This window comes from Trachemys scripta, chromosome 12 (genome assembly GCF_013100865.1).
Source record: "Trachemys scripta elegans isolate TJP31775 chromosome 12, CAS_Tse_1.0, whole genome shotgun sequence".
NCBI classification, from domain to species: Eukaryota; Metazoa; Chordata; order Testudines; family Emydidae; genus Trachemys; species Trachemys scripta.
Window position 1 is genome coordinate 221,612 of NC_048309.1, and position 23,562 is coordinate 245,173.

General features: G+C 46.9%; 1 protein-coding gene across 4 annotated transcripts in view; it reads left to right on the forward strand.

Annotated features, from left to right (window-relative positions):
* Positions 1-23,562, forward strand: part of ELMO2 (engulfment and cell motility 2) — a 59,561-nt gene that overhangs the window by 10,225 nt on the left and 25,774 nt on the right. For 2 of the 4 annotated variants that reach the window (XM_034786912.1, XM_034786915.1), the window contains exons 2-8: positions 12,456-12,590; positions 12,725-12,765; positions 13,256-13,328; positions 13,748-13,798; positions 14,771-14,952; positions 16,857-16,956; positions 21,224-21,375. In XM_034786912.1, the coding sequence (XP_034642803.1) occupies positions 12,513-12,590; positions 12,725-12,765; positions 13,256-13,328; positions 13,748-13,798; positions 14,771-14,952; positions 16,857-16,956; positions 21,224-21,375 (677 nt within the window). In that variant the 5' untranslated portion in view covers positions 12,456-12,512. Of the gene's footprint in view, positions 1-7,511; positions 7,581-12,452; positions 12,591-12,724; positions 12,766-13,255; positions 13,329-13,747; positions 13,799-14,770; positions 14,953-16,856; positions 16,957-21,223; positions 21,376-23,562 lie in introns of those variants that run through there. The other 2 variants (XM_034786914.1, XM_034786913.1) reach the window with 2 other exon arrangements.

Consider the following 23,562-nt stretch of genomic DNA (forward strand, 5'->3'; position numbering starts at 1 on the left):
CCCATCATATTGTATGTATAGTTGGGGTTATTTTTTCCAATGTGCATTACTTTACATTTATCCACATTAAATTTCATTTGCCATTTTGTTGCCCAATCACTTAGTTTTGTGAGATCTTTTTGAAGTTCTTCACAGTCTGCTTTGGTCCTAACTATCTTGAGCAGTTTAGTATCACCTGCAAACTTTGCCTCCTCACTTTTTACCCCTTTCTCCAGATCATTTATGAATAAGTTGAATAGGATTGGTCCTAGGACAGACCCTTGGGGAACACCACTCGTTACCCCTCTCCATTCTGAGAATTTACCATTTATTCCTACCCTTTGTTCCCTGTCTTTTAACCAGTTCATGGGGGATGTTGTGGGGCTGTGGGTGGGGGGATAGTGGGGAGCTGTGCCTGGGTCTGGGGGCCGGTGCCTGGGCGAGCTGGGGGGGGCATTGGGACAGGGGTGCTGGGAGCGGAAGGCAGTGCCCAGGATGGGGGAGAGGGGGAGTGTCAGTATTGTTTATAGCAAAGTGCCTCAGTACAGGGAGCCTGCTGGGTTTAACCGGCTACCATGAGGGGAACTGGGTACTTCAAGGTAGTTGCAAGACGGAACTGAGGTCTGGGGGCCTTGCTGAGGGCGGGGTGCCAGGTGGGTTGAGGGAGTCCCAGCAGGGGTGTGGGCATTGCTTGTGGCAGTGTTCATTCAGTGCTGCCTGGGCATTGCCTGGCTGAGCTTGCCTCTATGCAGTGCCAGTGCCAGAGAATAACCCTTTGGGCCCCACCTTGCCCCGTGCTGAGTCTGTGCTTTCCTTGATGTTAGTAGCCTTATGTTTCTGTAGCACTGTCCATCCCCCTGGATCACAAACCAGAAATGCAGCCACATGTGGGGGAGGGCCTGGCACCAGTTTCACAGCAGCACTGATCAGAACTTTAGAAGGAATTGGGGTAGGGCTAGAAAGTAGTTACCTAAGTTAGGATTGGGACAGGACACCAGAGCTTTGGTCTTTTCTCTTTAAGAATGCACCCACTGCACCTCTTGAGTGGACCAGAGGGAAGAATGTCCGCCACCACCACTTCCTACAGCGTCTAGATGTTTCTCGGAGATTTCTCATCAAAATACTAAACAAGCCAAATCCTATTTATCTTGTAAGATCCAATGTGATCACAGTCTGCAGTGGTGTGGCTGGAATTCTTATCTCACAGTGAGCCTGAGTTTGTCCTACCTGACCTATGCTTTTCCAGGTTTTCTTGCACGTGTGCGCACACACTGCACCATCCTTAGTTTCTTTTGCAAATTGCCTCACTGTATGGTTCAGTTATTTGGTGTTGTTTCTTCCTTTGGGTTAAGAGCAGCCATTCTGTCAATTCTTTGCCAATTTCTAAGCTGTGTATCCTATTGAGAAAGTGCTTGAGAGAGCTCCTGCATGCCAGCCTGGGCCTGCTTGATTTATGTGGAAAGCTCCAACAGAGCTATTGAAAACCACATAATACAGAGCCTGCACTGCTAGAAGTTTATCTTGCATCACTGATAACAATTGCTGTTAGTAAGATCTCTCAGCAGCATTGGACACAGTGACCCATGGCATTCTCTTCTTCAGACAGAAGTCAATTCTTGGTCCCTCTTGAATCTTTGTTGTCTAAATGTTTCCTGTTGCTTTCACAAAGTCATTGGAGCTCAGAATCTGTTTTATTCTGTGGTGATGTCTCTCAGACACCTGTTTCAGATCCTCACTTGGGGTTGTGTTGACATGTTCCTGTTTAGTCCCCATTATATGGAAATATGCAAGCCACCTTTCCATTAATACACAGATAATATTCAGTTATACATCACCTCACACTCAAATGATCAAGGTACACGTCTGTCTTTGTCTTGTCGTTTGTGTAGCATTAAGCAATCATTGGTGCATGATTTTATTAAAGCCATCCATAATAAACCCAATGTTTTTCTGATAGTATCCAAGTCTTTGCAGAGAGTCACTTTTGTAATCTCATTTGATACTGCCATTATGACTCCATTTTAAAGTATTAAAAGTCTGGAGCATCAGATTTATCAATGGGCCTACATCTGCATTTAATATTGCATTTTGCCATTTGAGGAATACCTGCAGGCTGTGACTGTTGCTCAGGGCAAATGAGCTACTGTTGTTAAATGCTCTTTGTCTATCTTGATTAGATTTGATATTTTTGTTTTCTGGGACTGCAGCCTATCCCCTGTCTCCACAGCATACATGACACAGGTCGCACACATTATTCCAACTGTATAGTCCTGAGTCTGACTTCCTGTTAGGATATCTATCTATCTATCTATAATATTATCTCCTAGAACTGGAAGGGATCCCGAAAGGTCATGGAGTCTAGCCCGCTGCCTTCACTAGCAGGAACAAGTACTGATTTTGCCCCAGATCCCTAAGTGGCCCCCTCAAGGATTGAACTCTCAACCCTGGATTTAGCAGGCCAGTGCTCAAACCACTGAGTTATCACTCCCCCCGAGGGTTTAATTTTCAAATACATTTAAAATTCTTCTTTTCACAGCTCAGCTCCCTAGGGGAGCAGCTTCAGTCTAATTGGTCAGTATTAATTTGTTCTGTGTTCTGAGCATTAGCCTGTCTTCTCAATCAGCAGAATATTTAGACTGCTTTTGAGATGGATGATGAGAGCTATATCCCTTGCCTGGGGAGTATGTTTCTGGCTAACAATCCACAGTTCTTTTAAATATGGCAATTGATGAAGTAGATTTAAAGAATGCCATATTTGGTGCCATACATCATTATTCTGCATCCCTGAAGCTGTACAATGCACAGCACTTGCTCAGATCAGTTTTTGGGAGGCAGCTTTTTAAGATGAATTTTGTACCAAACTCCAGGTTCTGCTGACTCAGCTTACAGCATTTCTCTCCTTGCCCATCTGTCTGGTTTGTATTGTTCTCTTTCTTTTTCTAACTCTCCTCCCTTTTTATCTGTGACTAGGTATCTGCATCTTTCCTATGAAGTATTTTCTACCCAATCATCATGCAAGAGGCAAGTTAAAACAACCACATCAGAGTATAGATTTATTGGAATCAAGTGTCATATGAGAGAGATTTTTAAGAGGTTTTTAAGGTCAGGCTTGACAAAGCCCTGGCTGGGATGATTTAGTTGGGGATTGGTCCTGCTTTGAGCAGGGGGTTGGACTAGATGACCTCCTGAGGTCTCTTCCAACCCTGATATTCTATGAAAGATGCCCAGTGCAAACTTCTGGTTGTCATAATACGCAGCCTCTCTGAAAAAGTTATAAGGGTGCTAGGAGGTAGAGGGACACAGAGGAAGCTAAGTCTAGAACGTGTATGAGATGAGTTCTCTAGACAATAAGTATGTTTCCCTTCGTTTCTTTCTGGGTTGAGGTGAGGGAGATGATGTGGGATACTGGAAGAAAGCCCCAAGACGGGACTGTAGCGCAGCATAGGCTTTCTCCAACGACCTTGTTTTTCCCTGCCCCTACTCTGCTTGGACAAGAGAACAATCTGTCATGAGTTTCCCTACTAGTCATATCCTCACCCCTTTGTTGTAGGGAGCTTGTTGTCTGTTGGTAGTGCCAACTGGGGACTTTCTGAGAATCGCCTAGTACGTTATACCACGTCCAGGGATTTTCAGAAGCTGGAGCTATTCGTTGTTTGGGGGCTTCAGCCATGTGGTTTCTTTTCTTGTGTTGCTCTTTTCTTCCTCCTCATTTTTATTCTGTGTGCAACACACTCTGCTTTCCCTCCATAAAGCAAAGGAAACAGAGCTTTTGAATAGGAGAATTAATTCTATTTGGAGTGTAGCAGTCTTCTAGATTTGCCGCTTCCCAGAGCAGGAGCCTTTTGAACACAGTATTGTGAGCTTCTCTGCTGATTGCCTTTGCGCTTTAGCCTCCCCTTCCGTCACCGCTTTATTTGAAGACATTTCTCCAGTGAGGTACCTGCGCATAGTAAATTGATCTTTGATGAGTTTTGACGAAGCTCTTATCTCCCCACAAGAAATTGTAAATCATCATGCAGTCGCGGAGTGTGTTGTAAGAGACTAGTAACTGTCTGATGCTAATAATCACACATAACATATCAACCTGTGCTGCTTCCCGAGAGTTTCAAAGTTGAGATCTTACTGGATATAGCTGAACTTCCCTTAACTCTGCAAAACTTCATTCCAATTTAAAATACAGCATCTCTCACCTGCGGGGTCATTTTTTGTTAAGCCATACAGTAAAGCCTGTTTGTTTAATAAAGGTAGTCTCCCAATCCCCTGTATTTAGGTGCTGACCCAAAGTATCGCCAGTATAATATATTGAGCCTTGCTTCTCCTGCATTAGAAAGCTTCTTCTGCTGAGTCGTTGTTTTTGTGGGTCTCTTGAGTGATTTCTCTGTATAGCACATTGTTATACCTGTACAAACCTTCCACTGACTATTTCATAAACTGCTGGGATTCTTCTCATGCTCCATGTCTGGTCATTTCACCTTTGATGCTTGTCTGTCTTCCTTGAGTGGTCCCTGTACAGTCTGCAGCAGGACTGTTCAAAGGCTTTGAATAAGTTGAGTCCACTATATATAATACATACATAATTGAGTCCACAATATACACAACTATACATAAGGAGTAGCGTTCCTGAACTTCATTTTAGTTTTGTACACGTCTCTTACAAAAGGGGAAATAGTTTAATATAATTTCTAGTGACGTATTTGTAAAGTGCAGATTTACTGAAGGCATTCTCAGTCCAAACTGCAGATGTGGCTCAGCTGTCTCTGGGAGTTCTGCGGTGATCTCTGTAGTGCTGCCTAGTTGTAGAGCAGGAGATCTATTTATAACCCTGAGAATTTCCCCTTAGTGTTGAATCGTTTCATCTTAATCTGCACTTCCACTTCCAGAATGACCCACGTTTCTCACAGGATGAGAAAAGGAGCCAGAGACCCTATAAGACACCTCACAGCCTTACCCAGCATTTTGCTCCACAGCTCTTGCACATAATTAATCCTATTTCCCTCTACATCCCAGTATGAGTTTCTTCCCTCTCAGTCTGTGAATCCTGGAGGTGATGTCTTTCTGTGGCAACTGGTAATGAGGTCCCAAACGCAGGATTGTGATTTCCCTGCAAGAAGTGGCAGAAGAGGAAGGATGAATATTATTCAAACACAAATCTCTGTTCTAGCTATAGTGAAACCAGGAGAAGTGGAGAGGTGTCTAGAAATATTAGGAAAGTCAGTTCCCTACAAATTCCAGCTCTTTTCAGCTTGTCTTCTGTTTGTCCTTCTCTCTTGTATTCATATGAGCATGTGGTTCATGGCCAGGATACATTCCAGTTAAATTAATTGCAGCTATAATAGTTACAGGACTTGCACGCTACAGATTTAGACAGTTGAGGAAACCTTCCTTGAACCTGCTCTACCTCTCTTGATTGGGTCTTGCTGTGCATTTAATTCTGGCCCCAGTTAGTCAAAGTGAGGTTGGTCTGGTGGTTTGTTTATGGGAGCAGTAGTTATTTGTTCAGGGAGCCCAGGCTGGGGTCTGCAACAGGCCCCAGGCCTAACCCTAGCCAAGGAATACCTGCCCTTAGTAACCCTGACTCTAGCCAGGAGAGCCCTACCCTTCGTAACCCTAACACTAGACTGGGGGATCCCAACAGGCCTCAGGTGTTTTTAACTCTCGCTTCCTATGACTAGGATTTCCCAGACTTTGGGGGCCTGGTTAGGTATTGACTGGAGAGCAGGAAATAAGGATCCCATGTCAGTTGTGGGAAGTTTTCATCCCTGCCTGTCGCTGGCCTTTGTGGATGAGAACCTGTATGTTAGGTCCCACAGGCTTGGAGTTGTTATGGAAATCATGCATTGTCTCTGAGGACCTGTGGGGTGGTGCTGCTCCTTGTACCCTAATCACAATAAATGTAGATAAAGACTTAGTTCCTGTGTCTGACTCTGGATGCTGCTGCATTGTGACTCTCTGATAGGTGAGGCTTCTTGACGCTGTTACTCAGGAGACTCAAGAAGTGAGGCTGAGTCTCAGTTTGTCTTGATGGGTTCTTCCCCCCTCTTTGTTTAAAAAAAGGGGGATGAGGAGAGCTCTGTAATGGATTTCTCCAGTTGGAGGTGCAGAGTTTCCCTGCCTCAGCAGGTTTTCTTGGGTCTATATTTCAGTCCTCACCCTTATTATCATTGCAGTTTACTGGACTTTAAGGGAATCCAGGCTTCAAGGCATCAGCCCCTTGTCACAGTGGTCAGGAAGGGCACTCCCCTTATGTGTAGGTAGTTACTCGTGCGGGAGATTTCCTTCTGCCTCTGAAATAACCAGGATTGGGGTTTCTTACAGAGGGCTTAAGGCTGAGTGCAGTGTGGATCTGGACATTCAGGTGTCACGCTTTAGAGAGAGACTCATTTTTGGTAGTTTTGAGTCTGTGGCTATGGGCACTTTAGCATCCTCCTGCCATTAGGAATTTGGTTCTGAGTTCTGGCATCTGTTTCACTGTCAAGAAATTAGACCTGTGAGAAGAGCACTTTTCTCAGTGTGTCTGTATTGCCAAAACTCCATAATTATGATTAACACACTATAAACTATGCACAGAGTTTGCTTTCAGTATTCCCAGCCCTCTCTATTGGTCGCGAGATTTCAGTTTGTGCAAGGGACTGAGACTTCATGCTTTGTTAGGGAAGAAGGGGCAGTCCAACTGTCCCAGGGATCTTGAGGGTCTCCACCTTCATTATTCTGTGTGCTATTAGCTGTCTGGTCATCCCTTGTTCAGGGTGCCCTCATGGAAATGCCCGGATCTGTGCTGGATTATCTGGCTAACAATAGCAGTGTTTCTTTCTCGGCCTCTGCTTCAGGAGAGGCTTTTGCATTGAGAGGAGCAGGATGGATGGGACCATAAAGATGCCAGTAGCAGCCTAATTACTCAGGAGAAAGGCTGGAGACCATTTGGCTAGGCAGAGTTGTTATGGATACTACCCTCAACAGCCTCAGAACTGGTTATGTGGCTTCCTTCCTAGCCAGCCTGGGCTGTCCTTTCTCAGATATGCCTGGGCCTGAAGCATCATTATTCTGTTGCTCCCAAAAGGCAAATGATATGTCAGTATTTCCTACATGCCCTGGTATGTCCCAGCCATGGAACAATGTGCATCCCTGCTTCTGGCAAGGTTCATGGTCCCTAAATTCTCTGACCTATCCAGCTCAGACAAAAGGACCCTGCTGCAGGAGCAGGGCTCAGCCTGCAGACTGCCCTGAGCTTGGAAGTGACACTAGAAGCATGTCAGAGCTCTCCCTGGGACATATTTTCACAATGTTAACATAACGTCTTGAACAGCTTAGACCCAAGCTGAAGGTAGGAGAGAGCCGGATGTTTGCCTTCTCCAGTGAGAGACCGGGAAGGGTTAAGACAAAACCCTACCACAAATGGGAGAACATTAACACACAGGCAGCGGCAGCCCATGGCAACAGGTCAGTGGTGTGCTGAGGCAGCATCTTAAGCAGAGAGTGAGAGGGGGGTGCTTTTATCCAGCGTTCGTTCTCTCTCTCTCTCTCTCTCTCTCTCTCTGAACTGCTCCATGGCTGTGGTCTGCAGCACTGGGCTTTTCTAAATGCTTCTCTAATTGAATTCTCAGGTGAGTTTTTTAATTCCTTCAGGTGATTCCACAGGAAAGTCTAAAAGAGAGGACTGTGGCAAGGTGTGGATATCTTGTCTGGTGTCCTGTCCTGCAGGGACATCCTGTTCTGTTTGTTATCCCAATGAGGGAGGTGGAGTCCTGATCCAAAGGGAATCCCGGAGAAGGATATCATTCCCTCCAGTGGCCCCGATTGGGTTGCCTCAGCGTTAAAGGAGTGAAATAGCAGACATTCTTCTTGTGTGGGAGAGAATGGACCTAGCAACTTTTATCCACAGTGCTTGGAATTGGGATAGGCTTTCCAGCTGCTTTCTTGTCATGTTGTCTGAATGGCCTGGTTCCATCTAGCTGGGCGTGTGACTCCTGTTGAGGTTTTGTGTTTCCTATTCACTGCGGTACCGTGCTGTCTCTGCACTTATGATCAGTTCCTTCTCAAAGCATAGGTGCTCAGGCCAGCATTCCTGTGGAAAGTGGAAGATGTTCTGTGTGTATCTTTGAGCTAAAATCAAGTGCTGTGCCAGTTTAATATCAGATCTATCCTTTGCTGAAGGGCTCACATTCCAGGTGCCCTGTGAAATCCTTCCTGGATATGTGATGTGGATACCAGTGTCTCTGGAAGCCGTGCTGGCGCTTGTGCTGCATCTGCCCTTCGAAGACCTCTTAGTTCCTCTGCAGCTTTCCATTGAGCCCTCATGATATTTTTTTCTTAATGCAATAGCAGAGCTCTCTTATTCTGAAGGTGTTTTCCAAATAATGCTGTTTGATTTCCGTGGCAATCATGCGAGGTTCCTCCATTTGTGGAGATCTCACTGATTCAGTCCATGCTCCACTCCCATCAGAGCAGCGGTTATGTGTGGGTTATACTTGTGAATGGCAGGGTTTAGCAATGCACTCTGCACCCAGAATATTCTGTTTTTCCATGAGCACTTGTTCCCCTTCTGTTGGAGACACTAACTGGGAAAGCAAATGTCAATCAGCATTCATTGTTGGAATACCTATAGCTGGGCCTTTTCCTGCCTAGCCCCAGTTCCGGCTTGCAGAACAGATGTTGCCTTTTCTGTTCTACTAGTGTTGCTATAGGATCTGAGGTGGTACATCTCTGAAATAAGAGAGTTGGGTTTTTAAAGGAGCTGGTGTAACCAGAACACGGCATGACTGAGTCACATGTGCGTCATCATAATAGGCACTTTTCTGCATCAGTTGTTTTCTTCCTCTCTCTGTCACTAGTCATTCACACACAGATCCCACTGACTCCTAGGCTTTTGGGAATGGATGCTGGAAATAGAGGAAGAGGCCAGGAGGTGCAGGGCTGGTTATTTGTTGCTACAAACAAGGAAAGTGCTGATTATTGTGGAGTACCAGGACCATGCTATACCACATCCCAGGGCTGGTAATGGGTCATGCTGAGTGTTGGGTTTGGATCCTAGAAAGGGGAGCGAATACCCAAGCTTGTATGGGTTGTGCTGGGTTTTGGGTCTAAATCCCAGCTACCTGCTGGGGAGCAGGTGGGATGGTGAATTGGGCCAGTGCCAGTTCTGTTCTATGAATGGGAAGGATGGGACTCCTGTGTGTGTGTCTGTGTGGAGAGCAGCGATCTCCCTCCTGGAGGTTTTGTTGGCTGAAGCCTCAGCTTGTTTTGGAATTCAGGCTTCGCAAGGCCTTTCACGCGCTGAAGAGAGACTGCAGTTGCTGACAATAGTATGTTCAGCAGGCAACTTCAGTGGCGCCTTCTCATTGTCGCCTACGGCTGGTTGCTTTCGGCTCAAGGGCAGGGGTGTCTCTCTGATCTGATGGATGCTTGGGGGAATTTGCAGGGGTACTTGTTGGAGCATTAAAATTGAGCTTTTCCAGGCCCCCTTGGGAAATGCTGAGCTGACTCCCCACGTTCTCCATTTCCGCATCCAGGAGCACTGACCCTCTGCTCAGTGATTACAGAGCCCTGAACCAGAGGAATCACAGGAACCTGGCTTTGGAGCCAGAATATTCCACCAGCAGAAGGAGAGCTGCAATTAGTGCAGTGAGTGTGCTTAAGCTGGGGGGGTGAAGCAGCTGGCTTGCTCTGGGTGGAGCAAGGCTGTGGGCTGGCTGTCAGGTGGTCAGTCAGGGCAGACAGACCTCCCCACAGAACGAAGGCTGTGGATTAGCATGCCTTTCCATGCAGTGATTCCCAACTCTAGGTGGGAAGCGTATGGGCAGTACTGTCCTACAGCATCCCTTCAAAGGATAGGCCATGCACACGTATGTCTCTTGATAGGCTCACCTGCTCATATAGAAACACCCTCTTCTGTGCAGTGGGATGTAGACTAAGGCCCTGGGCCAGGCAGGCTTCTCTCTTGACCCCCATGGACCTGCTGTCTGCCCATCAGTGGAAAGTTCTCACAGGCATCTAGGGAAGTGTGTTCCTAGCATGCGTTCAGCTTGGGTCAGGAAACCACTGCTGCAAAGACTGCTAGCATCTCTTCAACACTCCCAGTCTACATGTCCTGGCTTCCACTTCTTTAAGAGATCAAGGAAATCATCCTCATGCATTCATCTTAAGGCTGGGTTCCAGCTCTGCAGGTGGCTGTGGCATTGCCTCTCAGTCTAATAGTGGCAGGGGGCTGCCCCAGGTTCTGGCCCCATGGAGAAATCACTTTGTACTCCAGATGCTTGTTACCCATCTCCTGCCAGGTCTTGCCTGTGGGAAAGACACCTCTGTGCTGGGGACTGATTTTTCAGGCAGCACCTGGCCTTTCCCTTTGGGGAGAGGCTGTTTTTTCTATGACAGTTCAGATCTCACATAGGCTGTTTGAAATCTCCTAGCCTGAGAGCGAATGGTGGAGCTGGAACCCACATCACATGTGGTTAGTGACCACAGCCCTGTGGGAGGGAGACAGGCAGCCTCCAGCCTGCAAAAGCAACTGTATTACAAACTGAAAAGAGAGGAACCAAGCAATAGCATCTCACTGAATTGCAACCTGCCACTGATGCAGCACAGACTTGCATGCCAGATGCCACAGGGGATTGAACCCCAGACACCATGTGACATTCAGGCCTGGGCAGGGCCTGACTCCCTGGCAGCTGCTGGGTATAACCGTAGCTCTGTCAGAAGCTCGCAGTTCAGATGTGTCCTTGCCTGGCATGGTGATGGAGCAAGCCGCACTAAGGGTGTGGGATGGAGATGTTGCTGTGGCTCTGTCTAGGAACCTGCTTGTGTGCCTGGTGTGGGTCAAGAAGTTGACCGTTAAGTCTCTTTCCCTGACAAGCTGGTGGTTATTAATATCTCTGAAGCATGTAACCTCTTTCAAAGTTCCCATGTCCCCAGAACAATGGGTGCAGTTTGCAGCTGCTCGGAGTGGGAAAGGGCCTAATGCTCAGTCTGCACTTTTCCCCCTTCACCCATACTTTCTCTGCACACTGATGGCAACTAGGCTCCGTAAGCTCCTTATTTCTCTTGCACCATGACCCAAATACAGACTGGAAGCCTGCGGTAGGAGTTAGCAGAGGGTTTTGTTGTGAGTGTCATCCTCCTGCTCATAGCTCTGCAGACATAGTGACAGCAAGTCCCTAACCTCTGTCACCAGGCTGTTTTGGCAGAGCAAGGCCAGGGGGCTCGCTGCTGAGACCTGCAACTCCCCAACCCTGCTCTTTTCTCAGCATGAAGCTGTAGCCTGGTAACAAGTTAATTTCTCACCTGTTTTCTGAAAATCATTTCTCTCCTGGGCACCAGCCCCAGCTGCACAGTTGTGACTCTGGTCTGTTTGTGTTGCACTACCCAGCCACTGAGGCAAGCAGGGAGTGGGCTGGGGAGCCTCCAGTGCTGCGCAGACAGGAGTGGGTTGATATAGCTATTCATCTCTGTAGGAGGGCCCAGGGCAAGTGTCTCTGAGTCATTTCCAGCTGACATTTTCTTTGCTATACTGAGTGGTTTGGTCTCAGTCCACTAGGAGCTGGATGATGTGTCCAGTACACAACCACCACCACAATTCGCAGTTCTTGGCCTCCTCAACAGCCAAGGACTTAATGGGTCACGGAGACTCAACTTGCCTCTGGGGCCATTCTAGTCAAGGCTGAGATGTACTTGTGGGTGTGGAATCTTGCCCTGCTGTGACCTGTGTTATACCTGCCCTCTCGCTCTCTGGGGCTGTTCCTTTGGCTCCTTCAGCTGATTGAAATGTACCAAGAGAGAAATCTTGTCAATCCTGTATGAGCATCTTGAGAGTCAGTGAAAAGGAGATAAAATGGGTGCACCAGGCCTGTATGCGCCAGGGGCCAATGCCTGCTGCTAAGGCATAAAACCTCATAACGTAAAATACCATACTCTGTAGAAAGGTACCCCTGACCTCCAGCTGGGAGAACACTTGAGGAGTCTCGTCCTAGCTCAACACATTTACAGACTCAGGCTATGTCTACAGTACATCATTTACAGCTGTGTTGCTGTAGAGCTTCTGGTGAAGATGCTCTAAGTCGACGGGAGAGAGCTCCCCTGCTGGCTTAATAATTCCTGCCTCCACGTGAGACAGTAGCTATGTCAGTGGGAGAAGCTCTCCCATTGACATAGTGCTGTCTACACTTAGGTTGGTGTAACTTATGCAACTGCTGTGTGTTCATTTCATGAAAGCCCCTGGTAGGATGGACCATGTGGGACCTTTCACTCTGACTGTCAGCCAGAGGGGCAGTCTGAGGTTTTGTAGGAGATGGGGTAGAACAACTGCCATGTAGGGCAACACTGGTGGGGTGCGCTCCACAGACTGCCTGGATGTTTCCTATTCAAAGGCCCAACCCTGCTTCGCACGAGATGGTCCTCTTGCAGGTGCTCAGGTGCTGTGGGGATGGGAGCAATATAGGAACCCAAATGGATCGAAAAGAGCTGCTCACCATCTCCCCTTTCAGCAGGTTTGGGGGTGGATGCTGTCTCCCCCATCTCAGAAGGAACTGGAGTAGTCTGGAGCCATGCCACCGCCTGCGGACATTGTTAAAGTGGCTGTTGAATGGCCTGGAGCCAATGCCCAGCTGCTTGAAATAGACCAGGTGAGAGAGTTGGGTGCTGAGTGCAGGAGCGGGACTTGGAGCATGGTGCTGAACGTGGGGAAACGGAATCATAAAGCTTCCCCTTGTGGCTGGGAGAAAGGGTCACTGCTGAGCACTCTCTCTTTCTGTTCTAGAAAAGACCCCTGGCGTCTGTTATCAAGGAGGTCTGTGATGGGTGAGTCTGGCTTTCTGGAGGCCCTGCTGCAGCAGACCAGTCACCCTAGTGGGCCTGGCCTTTCGCATACCCTATCAAATATGCTGTTGGCACAGTGGGACTGCCTCCCTCCAGGCTTCCCACCTGGACATGGGGCAGGCCAAGGCTCTAGCTGGGAGCGTGAACTCCTGAGTGACGGGATCCCCTGCTGTATATGTTTGTGCCCTGGTACTCAGGGCTCCTGAAGCTTGGCTTGGCCTGGCCTCCTCTAAGGTTTCTGCAGTCCAGGCCTTCACAGAGTTTCCCTCAGCTCCTGGTCTTATTCAGGCTGAGATCCCACCTTCTCCCTCCTCTTCAGGAACCACAATCTTCTCATTGGGGCTTCTCTCCAAATCTCCATTTCTTTCCACTTGGAACAAGCCACCCCTAGTCTGAGTCCTAGCCCCGGACATAGGTGATGACCTGGTAGAAGGAAGAGACAGGGCCTTACGTGTCATCCTCCCCCCGCCAGGTGGTCGCTGCCAAACCCTGAATACTATACCCTCCGATATGCAGACGGGCCCCAGCTGTACATCACAGAACAGGTCAGTACAGGGGGATGGTGTGATGGTCCCCAGGGAAGGGGTTTGAAGGAGTCTCTACATTGGCCAGCATTGAGCTGAAGCTGTCCCCATTACTGGGTGGGGTTTTGCCCCACCATTCTCCTCTATGGCCACTAAACATGGAAACTTATATTAACCAGTGCAGTCCCAACCCTTCTTCCCCTTTCCCCTACACCTGATTGAGTACAGTTGTCCCATGGCCCAACTTCCCCTTCCTCCCCACAACTTGCTTTTGGACACAGGGACCATATGGTCCAACATAACTCCTTTCCCTCTGTGTGTGTGTGTGTGTGTGTGTGTGTGTATGTGTATGCGCACACATAGATGCACAGGGCCATGGCCAACTGCATTTCCCCATCACCACCTCATGCCGCTCAAATATTTCTCTTTTCTCTTTGCAGACTCGTTGTGACATTAAAAATGGGACCATCCTGCAGCTGGCTGTCTCCCCGGTATATGCCTTCCTTCAGCTGTCTCCCTGCCATAGGCTCGTTCCAGCCACTCAGCGCCCTGCTCCTCCTCCCAGTGCTGGGCCTACTCCTGCTGCTTGGTGGACTAAACTGAAAGATGATGCTCACTCTGAGCAGCAGTTTAGCCCCAAGCAGAAGAGCCAGCTTTACTGATTTACTTACAAGAGAAAAATAAATAGTTTGAGTGACTTGACCCATTGGGTTGCATCTCTGGTGAGGTGATGTAACCTCACAATTTCACCCCATTAGCTCCTCCTGCATCCCCACTTCTCTTGTTGCATCTTGTTTTAAATTAGAATTTAAGTTCCTTGAAGCAAGGCCTGTAACTTCCTGAGTTCACAGCGCCCAGCACAGTAGGGCCCAATCCTGAATGGATGCTGGAGACTACCACTGTCGCATAACAGTAAAAATAAATACATTTTAAAAAGCAGCTTACACAGGGATCGCTTGTCCTCCTTTGAAATACAGCCACCTGTGGGATGGGAGATGGCAGTTGTTTTTTAACCACACAGCAAAGTAGCTTACCAGTTTTGTGTGAGAAGTGGAGAAGAGTTCTATCTCCTTTCAGTGTGAGGACAGATGGAAAAAGGAAAAAGTGGTGGATGCATTAAAAAGCTCTAGAGATATTTTTCTTTGGAACTAAAAGGTCTTTTGGGGCCTCATATTTCTTATGGTTCCCACTTTCAATGCCTGTACCTGCTGGAGTGGGATTGGGTGATTTATCCAGCATTAGAAACGAACACTTGACCCACCTGCCAGTTGGCTGTAGTTACAGCTGAGAGCAGCATTCCTGATCCCAACTCAATCTGCCTAGACAACTGGTTTCTGTTCTGCCAGTTCCAGTAACCCTTTGGCCTTGCTGTGTTCCTTCTGCCCATTGCTGCATCCCTGGCAAAGGCTCAGAAAGTGTCAGCAGACGCATGAGTAACTGGCAAGATCTCGCCTGTCTCCCAGTCCAGGGCAGCACGACAGCTGATGGAGAGGACCCAGTCACACAGTATGGAGGCCCGACTGGATGCCATGAAGGAACTGGCTAAACTGTCTGCAGATGTGACCTTTGCCACAGAGTTCATCAACATGGAGGGCATCACAGTGCTGACGCGGCTGGTGGAAAGTGGCACCAAGCTTCTGTCCCAGTAAGTATTCCTGTACTCAGGACTCTTGGAGCAGGGACTGGTGGGGGTGAGGAGGCTGGGGGTGCGGCAACAACTGTCTTGGTTCCAGCAGGGATTAGAATTTTCTAAAACATTTGTTGACTGTTACAATGTTAAACTCAGGGTTTTATGACAGGTTATCTCTGGCAACTGCCAATATAACAATCACCATAAAAAACATTTATTAAACACACAGAAAAGAGGAGAAATCGTTACAACTGTTGAAACTTAAAATTTCAGGGGAAAACTTAATTTTAACAGTCACCCTCATCCCTTCCACTTTAGTTATCGAGTCTTTTAGAAGTCTTGCTCATGCATCTTTAGATGGTTTTAAAAGATAGTGTTAAATGTTCTTGCTGGGGAAAAGTCAGCAGTATATGGTCTTGAGTTGTTGAAATTGGATCCCATTCCTTTTAAGACCAAATGAGACAATCTGGCGCAAAATGGAAAAGACAGGAATAGCAAAAAATAAGACAGAGTTTTCTGTCTTGAAGTTTGTGTGTTTTTCTTGCAGTCTGGCTGCTCAGAAATTACAGGTACAGCGGGCACATGGCCTCCATTAGCCACTCAAAAACCTGGCAGACTTTTTCCAGAGTGTATTCGCATAGTTTATAGCTGCTTCTCAGGGTACAACCGAATTGCAAAAGGTGGAATTGTTGTGGCTGACTATGCCAGACTCTTGCTAGGCAAAAAGGCAGGAAGAGATATATGGGAAAGAGGGGAAATATGGTGGGAGAGGTAAAATGACACACTAGGAGGAGGTGATAGCAGGAACCTTGGGTCCAAGTCTAGCTGTTGATCAGGATTCATCTCAACCCATAGAGAGGGTGATGTGTTTTGGTTCCCATTCCCAAACCCTGGCTCTGATCTGGTCAGGACATCTTTCACCATCAGGACACTGAAAGCTCAGGGCCTCAACAGGTGGAGCAGAGGGGTGTGTGGCCGCAGCAGCATTCATAATGGTGCCGTTCACTCCCTTTCTGCCAGCTGTCCAGGTCACAAGTGTAGCTAGTTGCCAAGTAACCCCCAGCAAAGCAGTGCACACAGGCGGGTAGCAACCCCGTCCCATCCACAGTTATCAAAATACACATCCAGTGATTCCACATATGACCATTTCCAGAATCCCATAGCTCGTTGTCAGCCTGTGGCCTCCCCAGGAGTCTTGGAGACCCTGAATCCCAGCTCTTTGTGTAAAACTGATACAAACTGAATGTGTTTGATCTCCAACTTCTCCTTTTTTATATACAGTTTTTATAACAGATCGAGCTAAACTTTTGTTGCCTTCCACCTGCTTTAAATAACTTAGGATACAGGCCTCTGCGCAGCTGATCTTGGGGTCTAGGGATCCTGTTCAAGGTAGAACAGCTTGTCAGGTTGTATTGGAGAGCTGGGAAGCCTTACACGGGTATTTGTCCTGTTGGGTCTTGCTGGAGCAGCTTTGCCAGGGTGCCTCTTTAAGTAGAAATGTGGGACCCAGTCAATGCAGAGAGTTATTTACAGGGACATGGATGGTGTATGTCACTTAATACTAATAATGCTTAGCATGCATAGCACTTCACATGAGAGACCCGATCACTTGAGCCAGGTCTGGGAGCACTGCAGAAGCCAGTCCAATGTCCTAGGGATAACTCTGAACCTTGACATACAGGAGACCTAGCTGTGAGAGCTGGGGCTCGGAGCATTGCAGAGGCAGGGCAGTGGAATATCTTGCCTCTTAGTAATGAACCCTCTGGCCAGTTGAGGGGCTGTGTTGAGCAGATGCTTTGGCTGCAAGACTGGGGGTGGGGTGAATCTTGTGAAGCCACAGTGTTTGCTGAGTGGCTTGTGTCTTCTGCACAGGCTGGTTTCCGTGTCTCCTGTAATCACACTCCCCTTCGTCCTCTCAGTTACAGCGAGATGCTGGCGTTCACCCTGACTGCCTTCCTGGAGCTCATGGACCATGGCATCGTCTCCTGGGACATGGTCTCAATAACCTTCATCAAACAGGTGTGGCTCGAGGAGAAGGGGGAAGGGGTGCTGTGTGAAGCAGTAGAGGTGTGGCATCAGGGGGAGGAGAGTTGCATATGGTAGTGGGAGGAGTGAAAAAGGGAACGTGGTGTGGCACACACATGACATAGAAGGAGGGGGAGAATGGGGCAGGGTGTGCCATGAGCAGGGCGGAGATATGGCATGGCCTGTGGGGAGAACAGAACATGATACTGTGGGGGAATTGGGTGTAGTGTGGCATGGGGCAGGGAAGGAGACATGATGTGGAGGAAGGCCTGACATAGAGTGGTGAAGTAGGGCACGTGATGCACACACATGGTGCAGGTATGGCGTGGAACGATTGGGAAAGGAACAGCTTAACTCCAACATTTCCCCAGTGGGTTTTCTGCTGGAGGCTTGTCTCTGTGGCAGTTTGTGTCTGGAGTTAGCAGAGGAGGTGAAAAGCTTTCCTGCTGACTATTCAGACCCCACCTGCAGCTCTAGCACAGCCCACCCCCCGCAGTGTCATTGTTGCTAGCAGGGAGTGTTACAAACACCCTGCTGACCTGAATTCTGGTTGGGTTCTACTCCGTTCCGGAAATGGGTCTCTGTTCATGGTGGTTCCTGTAGATTCATGTTTGGTGATTGCAGCTCCTGGCTCCTGCTCACCTGGGCAGACAGGACACAGCAGCAACCACCAGTGTTATAGATGCTTGGATTCTGCCTCTGTCTGAGCTCTAAGCCCTGCTACACTAGATCACTTTTGTAGGCAGGGCTGGGATCAGAGTGGTGGGCAGGCACAGGAGCCAGGGATCAGATTATAGCCTGTGTTTTCTGTGGTAATGGAATCATCCACAGAATTGTGCTCCAGAATCTCAGCTTTCAGTTAAAAATAAAACTGAGTTTCTAGCCCTTGTTATTGCAGAGAAAACATGACTCTAGTGTAGGTACTGCAGTGCTGTTTTTCTGAGTCTGGGGACAGTTTGAAACAATAACTCCATAAGACACAAGAACAGAAGAACGGCTATACTGGGTCAGACCAATGGTCTATCTAGCCCAGTATCCTGTCTTCAAACAGTGGCCAATGGCAGATGCTTTAAAAGGAATGAACAGAACAGGGCAATTTATCGAGTGATCCATCCCCTGTGTCCAGTACCAGCGTCTGGCAGTCCAAGGCTTAGGGACATCCAGAGCATGGGGTTGCATCCCTGAAAATCTTGGCTAATAGCCATTAGTGGACCTATCCTCTTTGAATGTATCTAATTCCTTTTTGAATCGAGTTATATTTTGGTCTTCACAACTTCCCCTGACAACAAGTTCCACAGGTTGACTATCCATTGTGTGAATAGGTACCCCTTTTGTTGGTTTTAAACCTATCTATTAATTTCTTTGACCCCTGGTTTTTGTGCTATGTGAAGGAGTAAATAACACTTCCCTAATTACTTTCTCCACACCATTCATGATTTTATAGACCTCTATCATATCTTCCCTCAGTCATCTCTTTTCCAAGCTGAACAGTTGCAGTCTTTTTAATCTCTGCTCATATTGAAGCTGTTCCATACCCCTAATCATTTTTGCTGCCCTTTTCTGTACCTTTTCCAATTCTAATATATCTTTTTTGAGATGGGGCAACCAGAACGGCACTCAGTATTCAAGGTGTGGGCCTACCATGGATTTATATAGTGGCATTATTATATTTACTGTCTTCTTATCTATCCTCCATCCTGTTAGCTTTTTTGACTGCCTCTGCACATTGAGCAGATATTTTCAGAGAACTATCCACAATGCCGTGAAGATCTCATTCTTGAGTGGTAACAGCTAATTTGACCCCATTGTTTTGTATGTATAGTTGGGATTTCCAACGTACATTACTTTGCATTTATAAACATTTAATTTCATCTTCCATTTTGTTGCCTGGTCACCCAGTTTTGTGAGATCCCTTTGTAACTCTTCACAGTCTACTTTAGACTTACCTGTATTGAGTAATTTTGTCATCTGCAAAGTTTGCCACTTCACTTTTTACCCCATTTTTCCAGCTCATTTAGGAACATGTTGAACAGCACAGGTCCCAGTACAGATTTGTGGAGGACCCTGCTATGTAGCTCTGTCCATTCTGAAAACTGACAATTTATTCCTACCCTTTGCGTCCTGTCTTTTAACCAGTTACTGATCTATGAGAGGACCTTCCCTCTTATCCCATGACTGCTTACTTTGCTTAAGAGCCTTTGGTGAGGGACCTTGTCAAAGGCTTCTGAAAGTCTAAGTACACTATATCTACTGGATCATCCTTGTCAACATTTGTTTGACTCCCTCAAAGAATTCTAATAGATTGGTGAGGCATGATTTCCCCTTACAAAAGCCATATTGACTTCTCCCCAACAAATCATGTTCATCTGTATGTCTGATAATTCTTGTTCTTTACTATAGTTTCAACCAGTTTGCCTAGTACTGAAATTAGGTTTACTGGCCTCTAATTGCCAGGATTGAATATGGAGCTTTTAAAAAAAATTGAGATCACATTAGCTATCCTCCAATCATTTAGTACAAAAGCTGATTTAAAGGAAAGATTACATACCACAGTTAGTAGTTCTGCAATTTCTACTCCTGGGAAAATACTGCGCTAAAAAAATTAAAAATTCTGTGTCAAAAAAATAAAAATTCTGCAAACAATATTTTAAAATTCTGCAAATTTTATTTGTCAAAATAACACTAGATAATCATGCCAGTTTCAATTATTTTTGGTAATTTATTTCAAAATACCTGTCAGCAAGTATGTCTGTAACAATACAGAGACACAAAAATTCCCACAGGAGTAGAGAGTTAAAGAAACCTAGTTCCTATTTCTCTGCCTTCTCCCTCTCCTGCCCCCCGAAGCCAGCTGGGGTGGCCAGACACCCACAACTCATCCCCCTGAGTCCAGCCATGCCCCCCCCCAAACACAGCCCCCCTACCAGCCGGGGATCCAGAGAGAGAAACAGCCTGCTGCTGGGTTCCAGGCTTGTGTGGAGTTTCCTGCTGTCTCCTTCCCTCATGTGAAGAACTGCAGCTGCCAGGCAGGAACCCTCTAGCTATCTCTCTTCTCCCCCATGCGAGCTGGGCTTTGCCGGCTCCAGCAGCCCCTAGTGGTGGCCAGCAGCACTGCAGCCCATTTCTGTGGGGGAAAGGAAATTATGCACAAAAAAACAATTTCTGTTAAATTCTGCATTGCGCAGTGGTGCAGAATTCCCCCAGGAGTAAATAATTTCATATTTAAGTTCCATCGGTGCTCTTGGTGAATACCATCTTATCCTGGTGATTTATTATTGTTTAATTTATCAATTTGTTCCAAAATCTCCTATATTGACACCTCAATCTGGGACAGTTCCTCAGATTTGTCACCTAAAAAGCATGTCTCAGGTGTGGGAATCTCCCTCAAATTTTCTGCAGTGAAGATCAATTCAAAGAATTCATTTAGCTTCTCCACAATGGCCTTGTCTTTCTTGAGTGCTCCTTTAGCACCTGGATCATCCAGTGGCCCCACTGATTGTTTGGCAGGCTTCCTGCTTCTGAGGTACTTAAAAAAAAATTTGTAGTTAGTTTTTGGGGCATTTGGTAGTTGGGCCAAAATAGAATCTGAAGGCTGCCTAATTATACTTTTCCACTTGCCTTACCAGAATGTGAACCATAGGTGTAGTCCAGCCCATTTTAAAAGTCAACGTTAATTGTGTCACTGTTCCCTATCCTAGCAGAAACAACCAGCTTCCCAAACTGCTCCTATGCGTCTCTAGGTGCCTAGATCTCCAGCTTCTCCAATGTAGTTATTGGGTCTTGATACAAAATCCTGCAGCATGCTGCAAATAAGGATTGTAGGGATGTCAGAATCTCTTCTCTGTGTGGTAGGTGCAACGTGAGGCATGAGTGAGACAGTCTTATGCTAAGGAAGGTTATAGACCATCTTACTCCATAAAAGCAGGAGATGCCCAGGCCACAGCCTCTCAGAGTTGAGGTAGTGTCCTTCTCACAGTTGCAGCAGCTGGACCTTCTGGGATTGTGGTACACGTCACATGCTCCACACTGAGTGGGTTTCTCCTGCTCTGATGCAGCTTCCAGGAACAGTGTGACTCTTGCAGGCAGCTGGATGCAAGGTGAGGTGGTGCTGATTTTAACAGTATGATGCAGTTGCTACACTTCCTTCTGGTGTTCTGAGGCTGCCTCCTCTGCCGGCCTGCGTCAAAGCACTTTGGTATCTGGTTTGTCACATAGCCTCTGTGGTGGGCATCTGCTGAGGTGCTGGTTTCTCTGGATTTAGATTGCAGGATACGTGAGTCAGCCCATGGTGGACGTCTCTATTCTTCAGCGATCCCTAGCCATCCTAGAGAGCATGGTGCTGAACAGCCAGACTCTGTACCAGAAGATAGCGGAGGAGATAACTGTGGGGCAGCTCATCTCTCACCTCCAGGTGTGAGTATCCAACAACCCAGAGTGGAGAGATCTAAAACTAAACTGAGATTTGTAAAATGTTTTTAGATTATCATTTTATATTAAAATTCATAACAGTGCTGTTTTAAATGGCATGACTGGTAGGGTGTCTTATCTGAACTTTACAAATCTGCTAAAGGCAAAGAACGAGAAATTGGAAAATTATGGCACTAATCCTGGAAATACTTGAGGACATGAGTAATTTCCCTCATGTGAATAGTCTCACTGATTTCAGTGGGATTAATCATGTTATTAATATGCATGTACAGAGAAGTTGGCAGGATTGGGGCCTAAAATTTGTATTGTTAGTCAAAACTTTTTTTTATAAATCCAAATGGCACAAAATCTTTTGCACTGTAAAGCAAAATTACTTCAGTGTTACCAATGTAAAGTTGTTTAGTATTTCAGTACATTAACAAAGTTAAAATTTGTGAACGTTGTTTATACAAACTCACAAACATTGATATTAACATGAATATTTCATAATGCAACACATTCAACTTTAATTACAATCCATGATCAAAAATCACAGGCCAGTTACCAAGGAGTCCTAATACACCTCTTCCTCGATATAACACTGTCCTCACTCACTCACTCACTCACTCATGCCCGTCACCCCAATCGGGGTATGGGCCACCAACCACAGATCTCCAGAGTCCTCTATCCTGGGCCATTTGCTCTAGCTGGTTCCAGGTATAGCCCATTTTTATGTTATCAGCCTGAAGGTCGCGTCGCCAGGTGTTTCTTGGACGGCCTCTTTTCTGCTTGCCTTGGGGGTTCCACCGCAATGCCTGTCTAGTGATGTTGGTTGGCTGCTTGCGTAGTGTGTGTCCTATCCAGCCCCACCTTCTCCTTCTAATTTCTTCCTCTGCTGGAAGTTGATGGGTCCTGTCCAAGAGGTAGATGTTGCTGATGGTGTCTGGCCAGCAGATCTGGAGGATCCTTCTAAGGCAACTATTTATGAAGGTCTGGATCTTCCTGGTGGTTGTTTTAGTTGTCCTCCAGGTTTCAGCTCCATACAATAAAACTGATTTCACGTTGGAATTGAACAGTCTAATCTTTGTTGTCAAAGACAGCTCTCTGGAGCTCCAGATGTTCTTGAGCTGTAAGAAAGCTGCTCTTGCCTTACCGATCCTTGCTTTGATGTCTGCGTCTGTGCCACCCCGTTGGTCGATGATGCTGCCTAGGTAGGTGAAGGACTGCACTTCTTCCAGAGGGCTTCCATTCAGTGTGACTGGGTCATTACTGATGGAGTTAATCTTGAGGATCTTGGTCTTGTCCTTGTGGATGTTGAGGCCAACCTGTGATGATGTGGCTGCCACTACGTTAGTCTTCTCTTGCATCTGCTGTTTGCTATGCGAAAGGAGTGCAAGGTCGTCGGCAAAGTCCAGGTCATCAAGCTGGGTCCACAACGTCCACTGGATTCCGTTCCTGTGCTCATAATCCAATCAATGACAAGGAGAAAGAGAAATGGTGACAACAAACATCCTTGTCTGACTCCGGTTCGCACCTGGAAACTGTTTGTAAGCTGCCCTCCATGGATCACTCTACAGTGTATGCCGTCATATAAGTTTTTAATCAAGTTAACCACCTTTGCTGGGATGCCATAGTGCCGAAGGAGCTTCCAGAGAGTCTCTCGATCCACGCTATCGAATGCTTTCTCATAGTCAACAAAGTTGATGTACAATGAGGAGTTCCATTCCATAGACTGCTCGACTATGATGCGGAGCATTGTTATGCATTGGTCCGTGCATGATCTATTTTGCCGGAAACCTGCCTGCTCATCTCGTAGCTGTGGATCGACGGCATCCTTCATTCTCTCTAAGAGAACTCGGTTGAAGACCTTCCCTGGCACCGACAGAATTGTGATTCCTCTGTAATTGGCACAATTGCTGAGGTCTCCTTTCTTGGGGATTTTAATAAGGTATCCCTCTTTCCAGTCTGCCGGAATCACTTCTTCTTCCACATATCTTCTCAAAAAGGGGGAACAGCATTTCCACTGAAGCATCCAGATCTACTTTCAGGGCCTCTGCTGGAATATCGTCAGGTCCAGCCGCCTTCCTGTTCTTCATCATAGTGATGGCTTTTCTGATCTCATCTCTGGTAGGTCTATCACAATTGATTGGAAGGTCTTCGTTGGCTGGGTCAATGTCTGGTGGATTTAGTGGT